General features: G+C 44.9%; 2 protein-coding genes across 2 annotated transcripts in view; one reads left to right on the top strand and one right to left on the bottom strand.

The window, feature by feature from the left end:
- Positions 1 to 20757, top strand: part of LOC128700276 (uncharacterized) — a 191817-nt gene that overhangs the window by 119372 nt on the left and 51688 nt on the right. The window lies entirely within an intron of this gene.
- Positions 4717 to 6707, bottom strand: LOC138854817 (uncharacterized). Its single transcript, XM_070100018.1, has 2 exons — positions 5121 to 6707; positions 4717 to 4986 (listed from the first exon to the last, which is right to left on the bottom strand). Exon 1 carries the CDS (start codon positions 6676 to 6678, stop codon positions 5758 to 5760), a length of 921 nt encoding a protein of 306 aa, XP_069956119.1. The 5' UTR covers positions 6679 to 6707; the 3' UTR covers positions 4717 to 4986; positions 5121 to 5757.

Genomic DNA, 20757 nt, shown 5'->3' with positions numbered 1-20757 from the left:
CAGTAAGTGCTCCATGCATACCAGGGAGGAGGCAGTAAGTGCTCCAGGCATGCCAGAGAGGAGGCAGTAAGTGCTCCAGGCATACCAGGGAGGAGGCAGTAAGTGCTCCAGGCATACCAGAGAGGAGGCAGTAAGTGCTCCAGGCATGCCAGTGAGGAGGCAGTAAGTGCTCCAGGCATACCAGAGAAGAGGCAGTAAGTGCCCCAGGCATACCAGGGAGGAGGCTGTAAGTGCTCCAGGCATACCAGGGAGGAGGCAGTAAGTGCCCCAGGCATACCAGGGAGGAGGCAGTAAGTGCCCAAGGCATACCAGAGAGGAGGCAGTAAGTTCCCCAGGCATACCAGAGAGGAGGCAGTAAGTGCTCCAGGCATACCAGAGAGGAGGCAGTAAGAGTGCTCCAGGCATACCAGGGAGGAGGCAGTAAGTGCTCCAGGCATACCAGAGAGGAGGCAGTAAGTGCTCCAGGCATACTAGGGAGGAGGCAGTAAGTGCTCCAGGTATACCAGAGAGGAGGCAGTAAGTGCTCCAAGCATACCAGGGAGGAGGCAGTAAGTGCCCCAGGCATACTAGGGAGGAGGCAGTAAGTGCTCCTGGCATACCAGGGAGGAGGCAGTAAGTGCTCCAGGCATACCAGAGAGGAGGCAGTAAGTGCTCCATGCATACCAGGGAGGAGGCAGTAAGTGCTCCAGGCATACCAGAGAGGAAGCAGTAAGTGCTCCAGGCATGCCAGGGAGGAGGCAGTAAGTGCTCCAGGCATACCAGAGAGGTGGCAGTAAGTGCCCCAGGCATACCAGGGAGGAGGCAGTAAGTGCTCCAGGCATACCAGGGAGGAGGCAGTAAGTGCCCAAGGCATACCAGAGAGGAGGCAGTAAGCTCCCCATGCATACCAGAGAGGAGGCAGTAAGTGCTCCAGGCATACCAGGGAGGAGGCAGTAAGTGCTCCAGGCATACCAGGGAGGAGGCAGTAAGTGCTCCAGGCATACCAGAGAGGAGGCAGTAAGTGCTCCAGGCATACCAGGGAGAAGGCAGTAAGTGCTCCAGACATACCAGGGAGGAGGCAGTAAGTGCTCCAGACATACCAGAGAGGAGGCAGTAAGTGCTCCAGGCATACCAGAGAGGAGGCAGTAAGTGCTCCAGGCATACCAGAGAGGAGGCAGTAAGTGCCCCAGGCATACCAGAGTGGAGGAAGTAAGTGCCCCAGGCATACCAGGGAGGAGGCAGTAAGTGCTCCAGGCATACCAGGGAGGAGGCAGTAAGTGCTCCAGGCATACCAGAGAGGAGGCAGTAAGTGCTCCAGGCATACCAGAGAGAAGGCAGTAAGTGCTCCAGCCATACCAGGGAGGAGGCAGTAAGTGCTCCAGGCATACCAGGGAGGAGGCAGTAAGTGTTCCAGGTATACCAGGGAGGAGGCAGTAAGTGCTCCAGGCATACCAGGAAGGAGGCAGTAAGTGCCCCAGGCAAACCAGGGAGGAGGCAGTAAGTGCTCCATGCATACCAGGGAGGAGGCAGTAAGTGCTCCAGGCATACCAGGGAGGAGGCAGTAAATGTTCCAGGCATACCAGGGAGGAGGCAGTAAGTGCTCCAGGCATACCAGGGAGGAGGCAGTAAATGTTCCAGGCATACCAGGGAGGAGGCAGTAAGTGCCCCAGGCATACCAGAGAGGAGGCAGTAAGTGCTCCAGGCATACCAGAGAGGAAGCAGTAAGTGCTCCAGGCATACGAGAGAGGAGGCAGTAAGTGCTCCAAGCATACCAGGGAGGAGGCAGTATGTGCTCCAAGCATACCAGAGAGGAGGCAGTAAGTGCTCCAGGCATACCAGAGAGGAGGCAGTAAGTGCTCCAGGCATACCAGAGAGGAGGCAGTAAGTGCTCAAGGCATACCAGAGAGGAGGCAGTAATGTAGACAGCCTGTACTGTCTGCACAGACAGCCCATGCTGTCTGCCAGCTTAGTTCATATTTCGCGCCATGCTGGTGCTGCCACTTATAGGCGTTGCTACTTCAGCCTGTCTGCCCTTGCCTCGCGCTCACTCACACAGCGGCCTAGCAGCAAGACACAAGTACTCCCAGCTCTCTCTCGTGGGATGGCCCTTCCCGGGCCATGGGCACAACACAAGCCTGTGTACCCACCACGACATTTTCAATAAACAAAGAAGCCTCTGAAGACGTATCATTTACTCCCCACTACCATACTACCAAATAATCCCGTTATAAATGCTGGAAAGTGGTGGTCGCAGCAATTGTTTGCCCGGAGAGAGGAAGGAGAGGTATGAAGTCATCTTCGCTTCATCACCCTACACAAGAAGCATTCCTCTCTCAACGAGTTATCCTGATGTCGTGTCTGCACGTCTGAGCATCCAGACACAGGTACAAGCAGGATCCAGCCGAAATTTGCCGAAATTCTCCGAGAATTGTAAGTGACCCCACGCTACAGCGTCCCATGCTGTTTTTCAAGTCACGTGTTCAGCGTCACTTGTATGTTGCTGCTGTTGTTGTTCAGCTCAGCACAGCTGTTTCAGCAAGACAGAGGTGAGTTTTGTGGTGATTTCTGCGTCCAGTGTGAGCTTCTCCACGTGTTTGTGGGTGGGGGAGGAGGAGAGGAAGCGGCTGTTCCTCACCTTGCCCATGCTCGCCCTACTCACGCTCACCCGTCTACCATACACTCACCACTGCTCACTCCCTCTGCTGTGTTTTCTGCTGTTTTTCGTGTGATTCATTGCCAGAGCTGTGTATCCGAGTGCCCGAGGCCACTCGAAGCTACATGGATCAGCATGCCACGTAGACCAGCATGCCACATAGACCAGCATGCCACGTAGATCACTACGCCACGTGGATCCCGACGCCACGTTGGGTGTGGGCGATGTCACGTAGATCTACCAGCCACATGAGTTACCAGATGTCCCAGGCCTCATGCTGTGGTCTGCTGCCCACATCACATTGACGTCACCGACGAAGCTGCCCGACTTCATGACGTCACGATGTCTACTGACGTCACCTCGAGATGTCTGCTGACGTCACAGTGCTGCTGACGTCATCACGCCTGACATCACATGATGTCACCATCGAGTTTTCAGTAATTATTAAAATATTGCCGAGAAGACTAAGAGAAGATATATGTCGTGTGTTAATTTCTCTCAGTCAGTGTTCTCACATTTTAGTATGTCTTAGTCAGTTTTATGCACAGAAAAGCATCATTAGCTAGTTTAAGCCATGTTGTACCGCATGTACCACGGGTGTTTAAAGTTTCCATGTGTCCAGTGAGGTCTGAGCCAGACCTGAGTAGCACCACTGCCAAGTCACCCGTGTGACCAGTGCGTTTGACAGCTGATGTCAAGTCAGCCCCCGAGTGACTGAGCCCTCTTGTACAGAAAGCTTTTATGCTCGTCGCTCGTGATGTTCTGCAGAATCGTACCTGCTACGATTCCCATCCAGATTTGTTTCACTTCACCTCCAGACCTTCAGAGTGCAGTTATATGTAGAGAAACAAGTCTGGGGATGCTTAGACTAACCTCTGCTATAACTCCAACTGCTGAGAGAATGATACTCGCCAAGCCGCAGTTAGCCCTGTCGGCAGGAGGCAGTAAGTGCTCCAGGCATACCAATGTCCAGAGCCCAATGCCAGAAAGATTAAATATTAAAGCATTAGGAGACATCCAGCCCACATGCACTGATAATGTAATAACCTAACAAGCATAATATTAGTGACATAACAATTATCAAAAATTTAGTCAGACTTTGATATGATATAAAAGACTTTACATTCTAAATATAGATATATATGGCAATTGTCTTAAGAATTTTCTGTACATCTAAAAACGGGTCCACAGCTGACTTATTTAAAGTCTCATTTAAACGGAGATATCTGTAGTTTATCCAAAGGAAAACCGCCAAAGTTTAACTATCTCACAAGATTCTCCGGCAGACGCTGGTACAGGCCTTAAATCCTGTGTGGAAGTACAGCACTAAGACAGTTCAAAGTATTTTTAAAGGAGTCTGGTTTTATGCTATGCACGATGGCTTCAGCTATAAACGAATCTAATCTAATGAGCACATATTAGTGGTCTTCCTATGTACTCTCCTGTCAATTAAATTCATTGTGGAGAAAGAAGTGGAATCTAAACTTCCATTCATAGATGTTAATACACTGGGTTGATAGAAAATTTAAGTTTAAAGTATATAGGAAGGCTACTGAGTGTTTTTCTCACTATGTTTCTGACAGCTTACCGAGTGTGCTGCCCAGAGTTTCTCGATGAAGAAATTATAAAAATATTTGACACTGCCACAAAACTGCTGTACCCTAAAGAGATCATGGAAACAGTGTTGCTAGCAGCTAGGAAAACTTATCATAGAATAACACCTCAGGTCAAGAATGTGCTGGTTCTCACATACAATGAGAATTTATCTGTCCTGCCAAATGCCCTGGAAAGATTTAACATACTAGTAGTTTTTAAGAATTCACAGTGTTAAAAGCATTTTGGTAAAGAATTCTTAACATTGTGTAGGTGGTGTTTACAGAATTGGTTGCAATACTTGCAACTTATATTATGTGGGAGAAACTACCCAAATTCTAGATGTTAGGATATCACAACACTGGTATTCAATGCAAACTGCCCAGGAATCAAATGTGATTTATAGCCACGTTAGAATCTGCAATAACTCGGCAAACTAGTCACAAGCCAGAGTCACTGCTCTTTGCTCCACTTGGCCTGACTGTGTGAAAATTTGTCTGGGCTGCCTCCAAGTGAGTCGCCTACCCTGGCAAACTCTGTTGACACCGAGCTCTGAGATGGGTACCTCAGCCTCACAAGTGGCTTATAGGACAGATTTTTCACAAATGATTGGTATTGCAAGAAACCTCGCCTGCATGCACGTATAAAGGACTAACTTACTTGGTGTTGCAGCATATATCCTGATCTTCAACTTCCTAAGCCTAGCTTTAGCCCCCTTGGACTTCCCCTTGGGAACCACGTGCAACCGGGAGCATTAATTCCTGCAATATTCAATCCTTATTAGTGTCCTGCCTGCACCTCAGAAATTCCTATATCCAAGAGGGTATGTATCCCCTAGTATAACTATGCAGACTCAGACGCTAGCTTCAGACGACTCTGAGACGCTGGTACTTACTGGGCATACTCTCTCTGTAGCACGCCGAGCCCTCAGTTAACTCAACCCACAAATCTCCTAAGTCACTGGCCAGATCCTACGGAAAAAGGTGAATATCTCGTCTTACTGTATGGGCTGATGGAAGAGATCATCTACGGTACATCGAGGTGTCTCTACCAGATTTCCCCAGGTCTCAGATGTGAAGACACGTGGGGGCGCCGCCTGATGTTCACGGCACGTCTTGTCCAGTCGAAGTCTATCGTAAGAAGGACGCTATTCTGTCTTTGTGACCTGCGCCCCGCCATTCAAGCTAGGGCTGCCAGTTCTCCCTAGCTAACTTATCCTAATGTTTGCCTACATTATCGGCCTATTCCTACCTATGTTAAGGTCTTAGGTCTACTCTATCATTATCTACAGATGCCTTAGTAAACCTAATATTAGTGTATTACCAGTAAACCTACCTACTCCTTCCCTGAAGAGTAAATCTATAAATTAAATAAGCTTACCAACCGCCAACCAGAGAATGCCTTGCTTGTTTGGGAGGGTTTAAGGGTCGCTCAGCTCAGACGACCAGACGCTCATGCTGGATCTGAGCTGTGGAACTATTTGGACCAAATAAATTTCCACATCCTCCCGCCGGCGAAGGTAGGCGCTAAGTCTAGATCAAGTCTGCCTCCCGCAGGCCCCCCCAGTGGGCCCTGGACTCGAGCGCCGTTCGACGGGTCGTCCGGCCGCTCAGCTCACTCAACCTCTGGTCTGATTTCTCATGTCCCGGTCCCACCGTGTGGACCTCGAGAGGCAAAAGCCTGTTGATGGGTCTTATAGTCTCGACACCGTTCATTCTCACTTTCACCATTCTCAACCGCCCAGCCTTGTCTGGGTGGGTTGACACTACCAGGCCAAGAGGCCAGTGTGCCCTCGGCGCCTCGGATTCTACCAGCACCAGGTCCCCTTCACTTAGCATCATCTTATTCGCCTCGGGGTCGGCACCATAGAAATGTTCCCGCAAGGTTGTCAAATAATCCCTGCGCCACACCTGGTTCCATTTGTCCAGGATGTTCACCAGTCTGTTGTGACTCCTGTGCAGTTCTTCATTGATGGGGGGACCATCTGGCCCATAATAATCCAGCTCCTTGGAAGACTGACTCAAAATTGCGGGGAAGGGCTCAATCCTTCTTCCAAACAGCATGTGATTGGGGGTGAGAGCTTCTTGCTCGTCAATCCCATTTTGTACGTAGGTCAGAGGCCTGTTATTAACTCTTGCCTCTATCTCAACTAACACTGTCCTCAGTTCATCACAGCTCACCCTCCTGCCGTGCAAGACCTTCCGAATGCACCTTTTGACTGTGCCCACCATGCGTTCATAGAATCCCCCTTGCCAGGGTGCCCTGGGAGCTATGAACCTCCACTCGCACTCTATTCTCTTCAGGTGTTCTCGTACTTCTCCGTTGTCCCTAAGATTCCTGAAAACTTTATCGGCCGCCCTAAAGCTTGTGCCATTGTCCGAGATAATCAATCGCGGGCACGAGAATCTGGCAGTAAACCTCCTGAACAACTTCACGAAAGTCTCTGTCGTCATATCTTCTGCCAACTCCAAATGCACCGCTCGAGTAGTGGCACAGGTAAACAGGCAGACATATACTTTCTGAGGGCCCTCCTTAACGTCCCCTGGGTTCTTCAATGTGATAGCCCCCGTATAGTCTATTCCTACAGTCTCAAAGGGCCTGTCACTATGTACCCGCTCCTGAGGCAGCGGTGGTGGACCTGGGTAGGGTAGGGTCCTCCCATCGTACCGCCGGCAGACCGTGCAACTCTTTAGCACCCTTTTGACGGCAGCTCGACCCTTCAGTACCCAGTAATTCTGACGTAGGCAGGTGAGGGTATCTCCAAACCCCCCATGTAAGGTCCTCTGATGGGCATCTTGTATCAATAGCTCTGTCGCCCATCCCTCCTTTCCCAGCAGCACGGGATGTTTGGCCCCATAGCTGAGCTCAGAGTTTTGTATTCTTCCCCTGCATCTTATTAGCCCCGCATGATCTAGGAACAATCCCAATGAGTGAACCAATTTGCTGTTCCCTGAGTCGTCATCGTTGGACACGCGTCCTGACGCCATAACCTGCTGCCGGGTCGCAAGTACTTCCAGCACTCCTGGAAACCTCCCCCTTTGGTACTGCCTTATCCAATATTCTCTGGGACCCACTAGAGACAACTGTCGACCCTGGCTTACCTTGTCATGCAGCTTCCTCACGAATCGAAATACCATTTCCGTGACTCCTATAAGTTTTCTCCACGAGGAGTAGCGCCTGGGGTCAAATAATTCAGTGTCGTGTTCCCCCGCGAAATGTACTATGCTGCTGATTGTCTCCACGAATTTCTGCTCCGGCCAGCAATCCCTTGCCGGTAACCAGTCTGGGCCTTTGAACCAAAGCTCGCTTTTACTCAACTTTCTGTGTGTCACCCCTCGGCTTATCAGGTCGGCTGGGTTTTGATCTGTAGGCACATACAGAATTGTTGATGTTGACTGTAGTTCCCGTATCTCCTTTACCCGATTCCTGACATAGGGGAGCTTAGACCTGTCATTCTGGACCCACTGTAAGGCCACCTCCGAGTCTGTCCATACATAGGTGTGTGTCACCCTCAGATTACTTAACACCTCCTCTACGTACTTACCCAGTCTTGCTCCCAGCAACATCGCCGTGAGCTCTAGCTTTGGGATCGAGCAATCCTTCAGGGGTGTCACCCGCGCACGACTGGTGACCAGATTGACTTGGTCCCCGGCCACCAAATACGCTACTGCCCCATAGGCCCTGGAGGAGGCATCACAGAAGACGTGCAAGTCATAATCCCGCCCGGTGCACCCGATGGACCTGGGGAATGTGAACTCGTGCAATTCCGCTAGGTCTTTGTTAACCAGATCCCACTCCTGGCAGACTGTTTCTGGCAGTGGGTCGTCCCAACCTAGGTTCAGCTCCCAGGTCTGTTGTACTAGCATCCTCCCTCGAATGGTGATGGGTGTCAACAAACCCAAAGGATCGAAGGCAGTCTGCACTTTGCTCAGCAAAGACCTCCTGGTCAGCTTCCCTTCCCCATCAGGCTTCCTCTTTAGCCTAAGTCTGTCTTCCTTGACTTCCCACTCTAGTCCCAACACCGATGTTACCTCAGGCACTGAGTAGCCAGTATAGTCATGTTCCACCATGCCCCGCAACGTTGGATTGTTTGTCACCCATTCTCTCAATGGCATGTTAGCTGAGAGCATCTCCTGATTAGACTCTCGGTAAATATCCATCAACAGCCTTTCATCTGAGGTGGTACCCTGCATGTTGTCTACATAAAATAGGGTCTTCAGTAATTCTTTAAGCGGGCTGTTACAGTTCACAAGGTGGTAGTCTATGGTAGCCTGTAATAGGAATGGTGAACTAGTGGCACCAAACAACACTGCCCTGAATCTATAGGTATCATGCCCTTGCTTGGGCATCTCCCTGTTAGCCAGCCACAAGAACCTTGTGTAGTCCCTATCCTGTGGCTGCAACCCAATACGTAGGAAGGCTTTGCTAATGTCTGCCGCATAGGCGTACTGTTCCGTCCTGAATCTCAACAACACATCTGCTAATTTCTGCGTCAGGGAGGGCCCTGTGAGCAGACAGTCGTTCAACGATGGCTCTCGGGGACTCGCCTGCGAGCTGCAGTTGAAGACTACTCTGATGGGAGTGGTTACCGACTCCTTGGTGACTGCCATGTGTGGAAGATAATGGGTGTTTTCCCCAGGGCTGGCATTGGGCACTTTCTCGATGAACCCAAGGGCCAGCTGTTCCTTAATAATATCATCATATTTCCCCACCAGACCCTTCCTGGTCAGGCTGTTCACCAATGAATTCAACTGACCACGTGCCCTCTTGAAATTAGTGGGCAGCGTTGGGTGGCCCGGTTTCCATGGGAGTCGCACCCAATACTGCCCGTCCCTGAACTGCACATGGTTCAAGTAATCTCGATACGTCTCTTCGTGTTCGGGGGGCGGCTGGTCACCTTTAATCCCTACTACATCCAGGTCCCATAGTTTATGGACCGGCTCACTGTCGGATATGCCAACTTGCGCCTCTGACAGGCCTTCGTGCACACCAATCTGCATCACCAGTACAGCCTCAGTCGCTGTAATACCAGAGCCCTCCTTTCCCAGGGTCGCAGGGAAGTGAGCTGGTATTCTGCCTCCTACGATGTACCCCGCTGGAGTCCTGTACAGGCCCACACCTTCCTTGATAACCCTTCTCGTAGACACGAACTCGTCTAGGTAATCCCCTCCTACCAATATGCCTACATTACTAACATTGTCTGTAGCAATGTCTGGTTCTGCTAGCTTCACACCCAACTCCCTCAAACGTTTGACTGCTTCAGCCAGTCCCCTAGTGGTAATGATATTGGGCAGCCTCTTCACCATCAAGGCTGAAATTTCCCGTCGATGCCCGGCTAACCTGACCGTCACATTGACTACTGGATAAGACCTGCGTGGGACTTCCCCACCAAACCCTTCCACCTTCATGTCAACTTTACCAACTGTCTCCAGCTTCAACCTAGTGGCTAGACTCTCCGCTATGAAGGATCTCTGTGCCCCACTGTCGAAGAACAAACGGGTTGTTTCAGACTTCTTCCCGTTCGCGACCACCGCCATTATGGTGGGCAAGGCCACCGAGCCTTGAAATTGCTCACCAGAACAAATTCTCGGTGCCGTACTCACCACACTCATCGTTACTTCTGACTTGTTCTTGCTCTCCGCCCTTTCTTGCGGTTTGCTCTCCTTAACTTGTGCTAATCCGGCATCATTAGGACACAGTGCACTGTGGTGCTTTCCCTTCCGGCAGCCCCGACACTCCCTGAGCATGGTGTTACAGTCCCTGGCAAAATGTTCTCCACAACACTTGAAACAAAGTCTCAACTCTCTTAGCCGTTGAACCCTTTGGTTATAGGTGGTGAAGCTTGAACACCCTGAACTAGCGTGTTCTTCATCACAAAACACGCACCGTCTCATACTGGCCGCTTTAGTGGCTTCTCCCTTGGCCCTGTGGGTGGAGGGTTCGCCCTGGGCATAATACGTGCCTACTTTAGTGGGAGGTGGTTTAGGTCTATCTCTCGAATGTCTGGGGAAGTTGACCGACTTCTCCTTGGTAGGTAATTTCTCCCCCTGACCTATGCTCAGGTGAGATATGAGATCCCCTAACCCTTCAACAATTTGGTCTATCGTGAACCTATTCGTCCGATGTTTTAAGTGTAACTCATGCACTGTCGTGCTAGCCAGTTTCCTCTGAATCACCTGGCTAAGGATCCATTTTGAATCATTCTCATCATGCAAATCTCTGAAACTATTGGACAAGCTCATAACCTCAATACGGAACTTCTCTAGACTTTGACGGTCATGTCGGCAAGCCTCTAGATCCAACAACCGATAAAGTATAGCTACCTTTATCTCCTCAGTGTTGCCAAACATGTCTTCTAATTGGTCTTTGGCATGTTGGTAATTAGCGTCAGTAATCGGGTAGTGCCGGACCAGATCTAAGGCTTTACCCTTGAGCTGCGACCGCAAATACTGCAACTTGACGGCATCTGACAAATCATTTCTGTCATCTATCTGGGCTCTAAACTGATCCCAGAAACCAATGTACTCTGTTAAGGTTCCGTCAAACGTTGGTAAATTCAGCTGGGGCAACTTGGGCAACATATTGACAGGTGTGTGGTTGTTTGGGGTACCTGCGGTGTTCAACACCATCCTTGGAATACTAGCCTTTAATGTACTTAACTTATCTTTGTACATATTCATCTCCTGATGACAATCTACATCATCCTTAGTGAATTCGTCCATAGCCTGCTGAAGACTTCCCTGGGATTCCTCATCCTCAATAGCCTGTAGCTCATATGCTGAGAATGCTTGTTCATAGGCTTCCCACTTTTCCCCCAAACTCTTCAAGCAGTTCTGCAAATCATCGCAGTCTACATTACTGCGTTGGCAAGTAGCCTTGCACCTGTTACGCGTTCTGTTCAGATGCCCTTTGTATGCTGCTACTGATCGTTTTAATTTTGTTAGCACTGAACCAGACTCTCCTGAACCCCCATCTGCCATTGTCGAAGTTTAATGAGGAGTGTGACACTAATTGTACTTTACCCAGTCCACCCCACAGCACGTCACGGTGTTAGGTAAGAATGAACGAGTCTTAAGGCTTCTCAACAAGCTTAACAATTCCCTTTGTTATATTGACTCTACTATGAATCAAAAATGTACACTGTTAGCTCTCAAATCCCAATCAAAATGTGTATCGATGTGAAAGCTTAACCTAGCACTTAACTGTACAATGCCAGCAAATAATTACAGGACTTAACCTAGTCTCAGGTATAATTCACAAATCCCACATTAACATGAATCAAAGACAATGAAAATCACACACTAATAGGGCAGTATACAAATTAAAATCACTTGGTTAACACAAGCAAATTCAACAATTCAACTTGTGAAACAGTAAATAAATAATGTATGTAAACAGCTTGGCCTAACTGTGCCCAGCTTACTCTGTTTAGCGTGGATGGTTGGATAAGGTAAATCCTAACCTAGCTAGTGTGCTATAACTTAAACCTGGCTTTATAACTCCCTGTAAATAATAACTAGGTTAAATCTGTCCTAGCTACTATAACCTTTTGTAAATATTGCACAAGCCTAGCCTAACTGTGGCTACCTTGCAAATCCACTGTAAGTAATTAACACACAAGTCTCCTACTCTGGATTACTTGTAATCACTGTAAATAATTAAATTCACAAGCTTCTCTAGCCTACCTGGCCTGCCTGTAAATTACTGCAAATAACAACTTCTGTGTATAGTCAGCTTGGCCTAGCCTCTGAGTAACTTTGACCTAGGTGTGCTAACTTAAACCTAACTTTTTTAAACTGGTTCCTAACTGTGGCCTAGCTATGATAGCTTAACCTGTGGCCTAGCTATGATAGCTTAACCTAACTTTGTTAAACTGGTTCCTAACTGTGGCCTAGCTATGATAGCTTAACCTAGCTATTCCACATCCGGTTTTCGAAGGACCACTTTTGTGAAAATTTGTCTGGGCTGCCTCCAAGTGAGTCGCCTACCCTGGCAAACTCTGTTGACACCGAGCTCTGAGATGGGTACCTCAGCCTCACAAGTGGCTTATAGGACAGATTTTTCACAAATGATTGGTATTGCAAGAAACCTCGCCTGCATGCACGTATAAAGGACTAACTTACTTGGTGTTGCAGCATATATCCTGATCTTCAACTTCCTAAGCCTAGCTTTAGCCCCCTTGGACTTCCCCTTGGGAACCACGTGCAACCGGGAGCATTAATTCCTGCAATATTCAATCCTTATTAGTGTCCTGCCTGCACCTCAGAAATTCCTATATCCAAGAGGGTATGTATCCCCTAGTATAACTATGCAGACTCAGACGCTAGCTTCAGACGACTCTGAGACGCTGGTACTTACTGGGCATACTCTCTCTGTAGCACGCCGAGCCCTCAGTTAACTCAACCCACAAATCTCCTAAGTCACTGGCCAGATCCTACGGAAAAAGGTGAATATCTCGTCTTACTGTATGGGCTGATGGAAGAGATCATCTACGGTACATCGAGGTGTCTCTACCAGATTTCCCCAGGTCTCAGATGTGAAGACACGTGGGGGCGCCGCCTGATGTTCACGGCACGTCTTGTCCAGTCGAAGTCTATCGTAAGAAGGACGCTATTCTGTCTTTGTGACCTGCGCCCCGCCAATCAAGCTAGGGCTGCCAGTTCTCCCTAGCTAACTTATCCTAATGTTTGCCTACATTATCGGCCTATTCCTACCTATGTTAAGGTCTTAGGTCTACTCTATCATTATCTACAGATGCCTTAGTAAACCTAATATTAGTGTATTACCAGTAAACCTACCTACTCCTTCCCTGAAGAGTAAATCTATAAATTAAATAAGCTTACCAACCGCCAACCAGAGAATGCCTTGCTTGTTTGGGAGGGTTTAAGGGTCGCTCGGCTCAGACGACCAGACGCTCATGCTGGATCTGAGCTGTGGAACTATTTGGACCAAATAAATTTCCACAGACTGGAATATTGTAGAATCCGCAATTATAAAACATGATAAATGTTCATTATATAAAACAGTGGCAGCTTGTATTAATAATGGTAGAATTACATTAGTTGCATTTGTGTCCTTTTACTTAAAAGTGGAAGCTTATTCAAATTAGATTCAATTATAGTTGAAGCTATTGTGCATAGCCTAAAGCTAGACTCCTATGCAAATGCTTTGGATTGTCTTAAGTGTTGTAGTTCCACACCGAGGAATTAGGGGCTGTTTTCCTGCTTCTCCTTGACGGTTAGACCAGCATCTGCCTAAGAATCTTGTGAGATAGATAAACTCTGGTTGTGTTTCTTTGGATGAACTACAGATATCTGTTTATATGAGTCCCTTTAAATATGTCAGCTGTGGAGCCGTTTTCTAGACATACAGAAAACTCATAAGGCAATTGCCAGTCTTTTATATCATATCGAAGTCTGACTAAATTTTCAATCTTTCTAGCACTGGGCACCAGGTATTGGTATGGCTGGGGTACTTATCGCCTCCTCCCTAACTCCTGCGAATAAAGACACTTCTTCTGAACATATTTGCTTCAGCTTCCTCCATTTTTATGCAACACTGCAAGCTTCTGATGATGTATTGACTGCGGTACGAAAGGCCTAGAGCTATCATTCAATTCCCATATGGTTGTTTTGCATATATAACTACAGTGGACCCTCGACCAGCGATATTAATCCGTTCCTGAGAGCTCATCGTTAAATCGAAATTATCGTTAGTAGAGTTAATTTTCCCCATAAGAAATAATGGAAATCAAATTAAACCATGCAAGACACCCAAAAGTTGAAAACAAAATTTTTTACCACATAAAATATTAATTTTAATACAAAAACTGAAGAAGACATGCACAGTTACATGACACTTACCTTTATTGAAGATCTGGTGATGATTGATGGGGTGGGAGGAGGGGAGAGTGTTGATGGTGTTAGTGTTTAGAAGGGGAATCCCCTTCCATTAGGACTTGAGGTGGCAAGTTCTTTTTCTGGGTTACTTCCCTTCTTCTTTTAATGCCACTAGGACCAGCTTGAGAGTCACTGGACCTCTGTCGCACAACATATCTGTCCATAGAGGCCTGTACCTCCCGTTCCTTTATGACATTCCTATAGTGTTTCACAACATTGCCAGTGTCACAATTAAACACTTGTTCAGGTTTCAATTCTTCACTGTCTATGTACTCCTTGAATTCCTGCACATATTTTTCAGCTGCTTTTTGGTCAAACTGGCATCCTCACCATGCCTTATCACACTATGTATGCCACTACGATTCTTAAATCTTTCAAACCAACCTTTGCTGGCCTTAAATTCACTCACATCACCACTAGTTGCTTGCATTTTTCTAATTAAATCCTCATGCAACTTCCTAGCCTTTTCACATATGATCGCTTGAGAGATGCTCTCTCCTGCTATCTGTTTTTCATTTATCCACACCAATAACAGTCTCTCAACATCTTCTATCACTTGCGATCTCAGTTTCAAAAACATAGTTGCACCTTTGGCAAGAACAGCTTCCTTGATTGCCGTTTTCTTGGCCACAATAGTAGCGATGGTTAATTGGGGTTTTGTGTACAACTTGGCCAGCTCGGAGACACGCACTCCACTTTCATACTTAGCAATGATCTATTTCTTCATATCCATAGTAATTCTCACCCTTTTTGCTGTAGGGTTGGCACTAGAAGCTTTCTTGGCGCCCATGGTGACTTATTTTGCAGGTGCAATCACTAAAAAGGTTGTGATAATATGAAATGTTCCGATTGTATGCTTGGAAGCGACCGCGGTGGCTGGCTGGCTTGTAAACACTGGCCAGAAGTGGACGAGTCTCAGACGGAACGAATAGTGTTGGTCGAGTTTTTTAGCGCTAGTTGAGGCAAAATTTTTGCGTTAAAATGTATCGCTAGTCAGATTTATCGTTAATCGATGCCATCGTTGGTCGAGGGTCCACTGTATAAATATATATATATATATATATATATATATATATATATATATATATATATATATATATATATATATATATATATATATATATTAGATATATATATATATGTATGTATGCATGTATGTATGTATGTATGTAAATACCATTTACGACCGACCTTGGTTCCGACCAACAGATTATAAGTCAAAATGGACACAAGTGGAACTAAAGTTGTTTATTTGCATACAAAACATTCTTATGCATGAAAACATACGAAAACATTCCTATGCCTGAACAGAAAAGTACAAAATAACTTAAGCTAAGCTGTAAACATTATGGTCGTAAGTACAAGTGGTCGTAAGTCGAGAAGGTCGTCCAAGAACTCGAACCTATTTTTTGTCCCGCCTAATGGTGAGCAAACACCACATGATGCTCTAACTCACAGGACCACCAAATCCTACAAGAATCAAGCACCCAGCAGAGCTAGGTGTGTTACCTTGATTCGAGGACATACAGTGGTGTAAGTGCTTCTGAGCTAATTTCATTCTTCTCCCTTTTGGTGTACTAATGTCATTGTCATTGATCAATACCACTCGTTCTTGGGTACAGTAATGTAAAATACTGCTTGTTGAGGCTAGTACACCAAAAGGGGAGGAGAATGAAATTAGCTCAGAGACACCCACGCACCACCATATGTCCTCAGATCACGGTAAACACCTAGCTCAGCTGGGTGCATGATTCTTTTAGGATTTGGTGGTTCTGTGCGTCGGAAAAACTTTCATCATTCACTCCATCACTGCCTTGCCAGAGGCACGCTTACACTACAGTTATAAAACTGCAACATAAAGACCCCTCCTCCAGAGTGTAGTCCTGTACTTCCCATCTCCAGGACTCAAATCCGGCCTGCCGGTTTCATTGAGTCCCTTTTTAAATGCTACCTTGGTCACACTCCAACAGCACGTCAAGTCATAAAAACCATTTGTCTCCATTCGCTCCTATCTAACATGCTCACGTATGCTTGCTAGAAGTCCAAGCCCCTCACAAAAACCTCCTTTATCCCTCCAACCTTTCCTAGGCCGATAAATGTATATATATATATATATATATATATATATATATATATATATATATATATATATATATATATATATATATATATATATATATATATATATATATATATATATTTATATATATTTATATATATATATATATATATATATATATATAATATATATATATATATATAATATATATATATTTATATATATATATATATATATATATATATATATATATATATATATATATATATATATATATATATATATATATATATATATATATATATTTATATATATATATATATATATATATATATATATATATATATATATATATATATATATGTCGTGCCTAATAGGTAAAACTGATCAATTAGCAAGAACTCATTTAAAATTAAGTCCTTTCTGTGGCTTGGAGAGGATCGGTTTCTTAACCTGGCAGTGATTACTGTAACCCAGTTCTGACACACGTCTGTTAGTAGTTCTTACAGACACCTCTGAGAGAAGATATGGGTTCTTTTCTTTCAGTTCTCCAGAAGTTATCTTAGGTGTACTCACTAACTACTTCTTTAACACGAGGTGCCAGGCCGAGGTTAGGCAGATGGTAACTCGACACCGCCATCAGCCTTGAAACACTGCACCCAGTTCCTCACTGAACGCTCGCACACACCATCATTCTCCACTATTTCTTTAGTCTGGTGCCCAGCTTTGTAAAGCCCTGTGATTCGAGCTATAATTTCAGGTGTTAAAGACTTCCGTTGACCCATAATCAAACATGTATAGCCCCAAAACCAAAGGCAACACCGGACAAAAGGTGGGGTGGATGAGAGACAAAAGTACAACACTTCTTTCACCACAGCAGCCACGTGAGCACTGAGGAGTCACTGTGCAGTGTGGTGGCAGGCAGTGACGTCATGCTAACGGCTGCTACCCGGCATAATGCGCTGATGGAAAAAAAAAACCTGTATGGCAGGTCTTTGATTTTCATCAAGGCATTATGCAGGAGCACTCACCCGGCATCATACTGTGATTAGCACTGTATATATATATATATATATATATATATATATATATATATATATATATATATATATATATATATATATATATATATATATATATATATATATATATATATATATACATATATATATATATATATATATATATATATATATATATATATATATATATATATATATATATATATATATATACAGAGAGAGAGAGAGAGGTTCCGGGTTCAGTTCCCGACAAGGGTGGAATCATTGGGAGTGTTTCCTTACACCGGTTGTCTATGTTCGCCCATTAGTAAAATGGGTACCTGGGTATTAATTGACTTGTGTGAGTCGCCTCCTGGAGTTTACCTGGAGAAAATTCCGGGGGTCAACGCCCCCGCGGCCCGGTCTGTGACCAGGCCTCCTAGTGGATCAGAGCCTGATCAACCAGGCTGTTACTGCTGGCTGCACGCAAACCAACGTACGAGCCACAGCCCGGATGGTCAGGTACCGACTTTAGGTGCTTGTCCAGTGCCAGCTTGAAGACTGCCAGGGGTCTATTGGTAATCCCCCTTATGTATGCTGGGAGGCAGTTGAATAGTCTCGGGCCCCTGACACTTATTGTATGGTCTCTTAACGTGCTAGTGACACCCCTGCTTTTCATTGGAGGGATGGTGCATCGTCTGCCAAGTCTTTTGCTTTCGTGGTGAGTGATTTTCGTGTGCAAGTTCGGTACTAGTCCCTCTAGGATTTTCCAGGTGTATATAATCATGTATCTCTCCCGCCTGCGTTCCAGGGAATACAGGTTCAGGAACTTCAAGCGCTCACAGTAATAAGGTTGGTGAGGAGAAGTTTGAGTGGAGGGTTTATGTTTGATTGTTGTGTTCTTTGTATGTAGTAGGCACAAGAATAAGTATGGATGTTCTTAATGGTGAGCAGTTTTAGACTTTTGAATATTGGTGGATTATGCTGTCGGGAGTGGAAATTTGTTATCATTCTGACTGCAGCCTTTTGCTGAGTTATTAGTTGTCTTAGGTGATTTAATGTTGTTGATCCCCATGCACAAATTCCATATGTGAGAAAGGGTAGATGAGTGAATGATACAGTGCAAGGAGAGCTGATTGTGGAACATAGTACCATATCTTTGATAGTATGCCCACTGTCTTGGAGATTTTCTTAGAAATTTGTTGTATATGTGTTTGGAATTTGAGGCTACTGTCAAGGTGGATTCCTATGAATTTTCCCTCTGTAAGTCTTGTGATGGGTGATCCGTTTAGCGCTATGTTAAGTGGAACATTTGTAGCTCTGTTTCCAAACTAAATGAAATAGGTTTTGTCAGTATTGAGGGTGAGCTTATTAGTCATCATCCAGGAGGATATTTTCTGCAATTCAGCATTAACAGTGTTGACCAGTATGACTGGGTTTGGGTGAGAGAAGACGTATGTAGTGTTATCTGCAATATGTATGAGTTTGAGTGGGCCAAGGACACTTCCTTGTGGGACACCGACTGATTATGTGTGGAAGAGTTTGCTCCATTTGTGTACACATATTGGTTTCTGTTACTAAGGTATGACTTTAGGTAGTTGAGGGAGTGCCCTCTTATACCGTAGTGTGTTAATTTAATATGCAGCAAATCATTGTCGACTACATCAAAAGCCTTATGTAAATCAATGAAGATTCCCAGAGGGGCTTCTTTCTTCTCGAGAGCGGTGTACATTAGTTCTAGCATGTGTATGATAGCATCATTTATGCTTTTATAAGTCCTGAAATCAAACTGACAGGGGTTGAGTATGTTGTGTGAGATGAGGCAGAAATAGATGTCTATGAATTAATTTTTCAAAGATTTTAGAGAGCAGAGGTAAATTAGATATTGGTCTATAGTTATTCAAGTCTGCTTGATCTCTTCCTTTGTGAATCAGGGCGACCCTCGCTATTTTGAGAATTGCTGGGAAGGTGGAGGATATAATGGATTTGTTAAAGAATGTTGCAATAATTGGTGACAGTACTTGAGAAGCTTTTTTGTACATTAAAAGGTGGTAGATGATGAGCGAGGATTCTATTGGGTTGGTTTGGGATAGGAATAGTGTATTCGGGTAGGTGCCCATGAGGTAGTCTGATGGACGGGTGTTTTAGCTTGAGATTTTGTGCGCTACATTCTTTCCTATGGTGGAGAAGAAAACATTGAGTCTGCTGTTTCAGTTGGTGGGAGTAGGGGTTCATCTGATTTTGTTAATTTGATTGTTTTTTTGGATATCTTTTTAGGTCCTAGAATTTCAAATAGGGTTTTCCAGGTCTTTTTCATATCACCTTTAATGTTATGTAATCTGTTCTCATAATACAATTTTTTTGACCTTCTTATCAGACTGGTAAGGACTGACAAGTAATGTTTAGAATGGTCTCTAGTTATTTGACCCATTCTCTACTGTTTTTCATATAGGTGCTTCGGGTTAATGGATTTAAGGATGGATGCTGGGTGTTAGCCAGGGACTGTTCAGTCTTTTAGCTGTGATCTGTTTAGTTTTTTAGGGCAATGCTTGTTACATAGGTAGTGGTTTTTTTTTAGAAAATTATTAATGCATTCATCCGTATCTGTATATGTTTCAAGCTCATTATGCAATTCGACATTAATCTTAGCTGTTATAAAGTTATTAACAGCTGTCTCGTTGTATAGTGTCTTGGGTGAATTTACCTAGGTTGGTTATGAAAAAGGTAGGGTAGTGGTCTGTGGTGTTGTCTGAGATTATGCCTGATTTTAAGGTCTAATGAAGAGATACTAGTCCCGGAGATTCTTGTAGGTTTTGTTATTGTTGGTAGCAACAAGCAGTTGCTAATGTTTGTGAATTCGGTTACCTGTGGGTCCAGGTCATATAGCAGATTTATGTTGAAATCTCGTGTGAACAGCAAGTGATCTTTGTTCGTATGTGCATCAGTTATCATGTTTCCTAATTTTTCACTAAAATGGTAAATGCTTGACTGTGGTACTCTGTAGATGTTTATCACTGTGAGGTGTTTTTGCAGGTCTTTTGATTTAAATTTATCTATAATACATTCTCCATGTTCATCCCTTGTGCAAGAATTTTTGATACATTCAAGTTGATCTGAGTAGTATATAACTGTTTCACCCCCTTGCTGTCCTGTCCTACAGTTGTGTATGGCTGTGTAATTAGGAATGCCATAGACATCTTTAGTACCAGGCTTTAGCCAGGTTTCAATGAGTGCAATGATTGGTATACTGGTATGCATCGTAAGGCATCGTAAGGTCATCGTGAGGTCATCATAATGTTTGCTTAAGGATTTGACATTGTAATTAAAGATAGTTATGTTATTGTTGGCTCTGAGTAATGTCTTTGCTTGGTCTGCTGTATAATAATTACAGTTGCTGGTTGATGTGTGTAAGTCATTTAATAAAAGGTTAATATCAGGATGAATGCTTGTAATGATAAGATTGAGAGTGACTCTAAAACTAGACTTTTGAATAAGGTAGGTTAAACTTAATATTATGATACTAAACGTAATGACATATTTTATTCATTCTAGAGTGTATTTACCTGGAGTTTA

This window comes from Cherax quadricarinatus, chromosome 71 (assembly GCF_038502225.1).
Source record: "Cherax quadricarinatus isolate ZL_2023a chromosome 71, ASM3850222v1, whole genome shotgun sequence".
NCBI lineage: Eukaryota > Metazoa > Arthropoda > Malacostraca > Decapoda > Parastacidae > Cherax > Cherax quadricarinatus.
The sequence above is the reverse complement of the archived record's forward strand: the minus strand, read 5'-3'. Positions and strand labels throughout refer to the sequence as shown.

Coding starts and splice junctions, on each gene's coding strand:
- LOC138854817 (XM_070100018.1), bottom strand. CDS start 6,678: ATGACGACAGAGACTTTCGTGAAGTTGTTCAGGAGGTTTACTGCCAGA.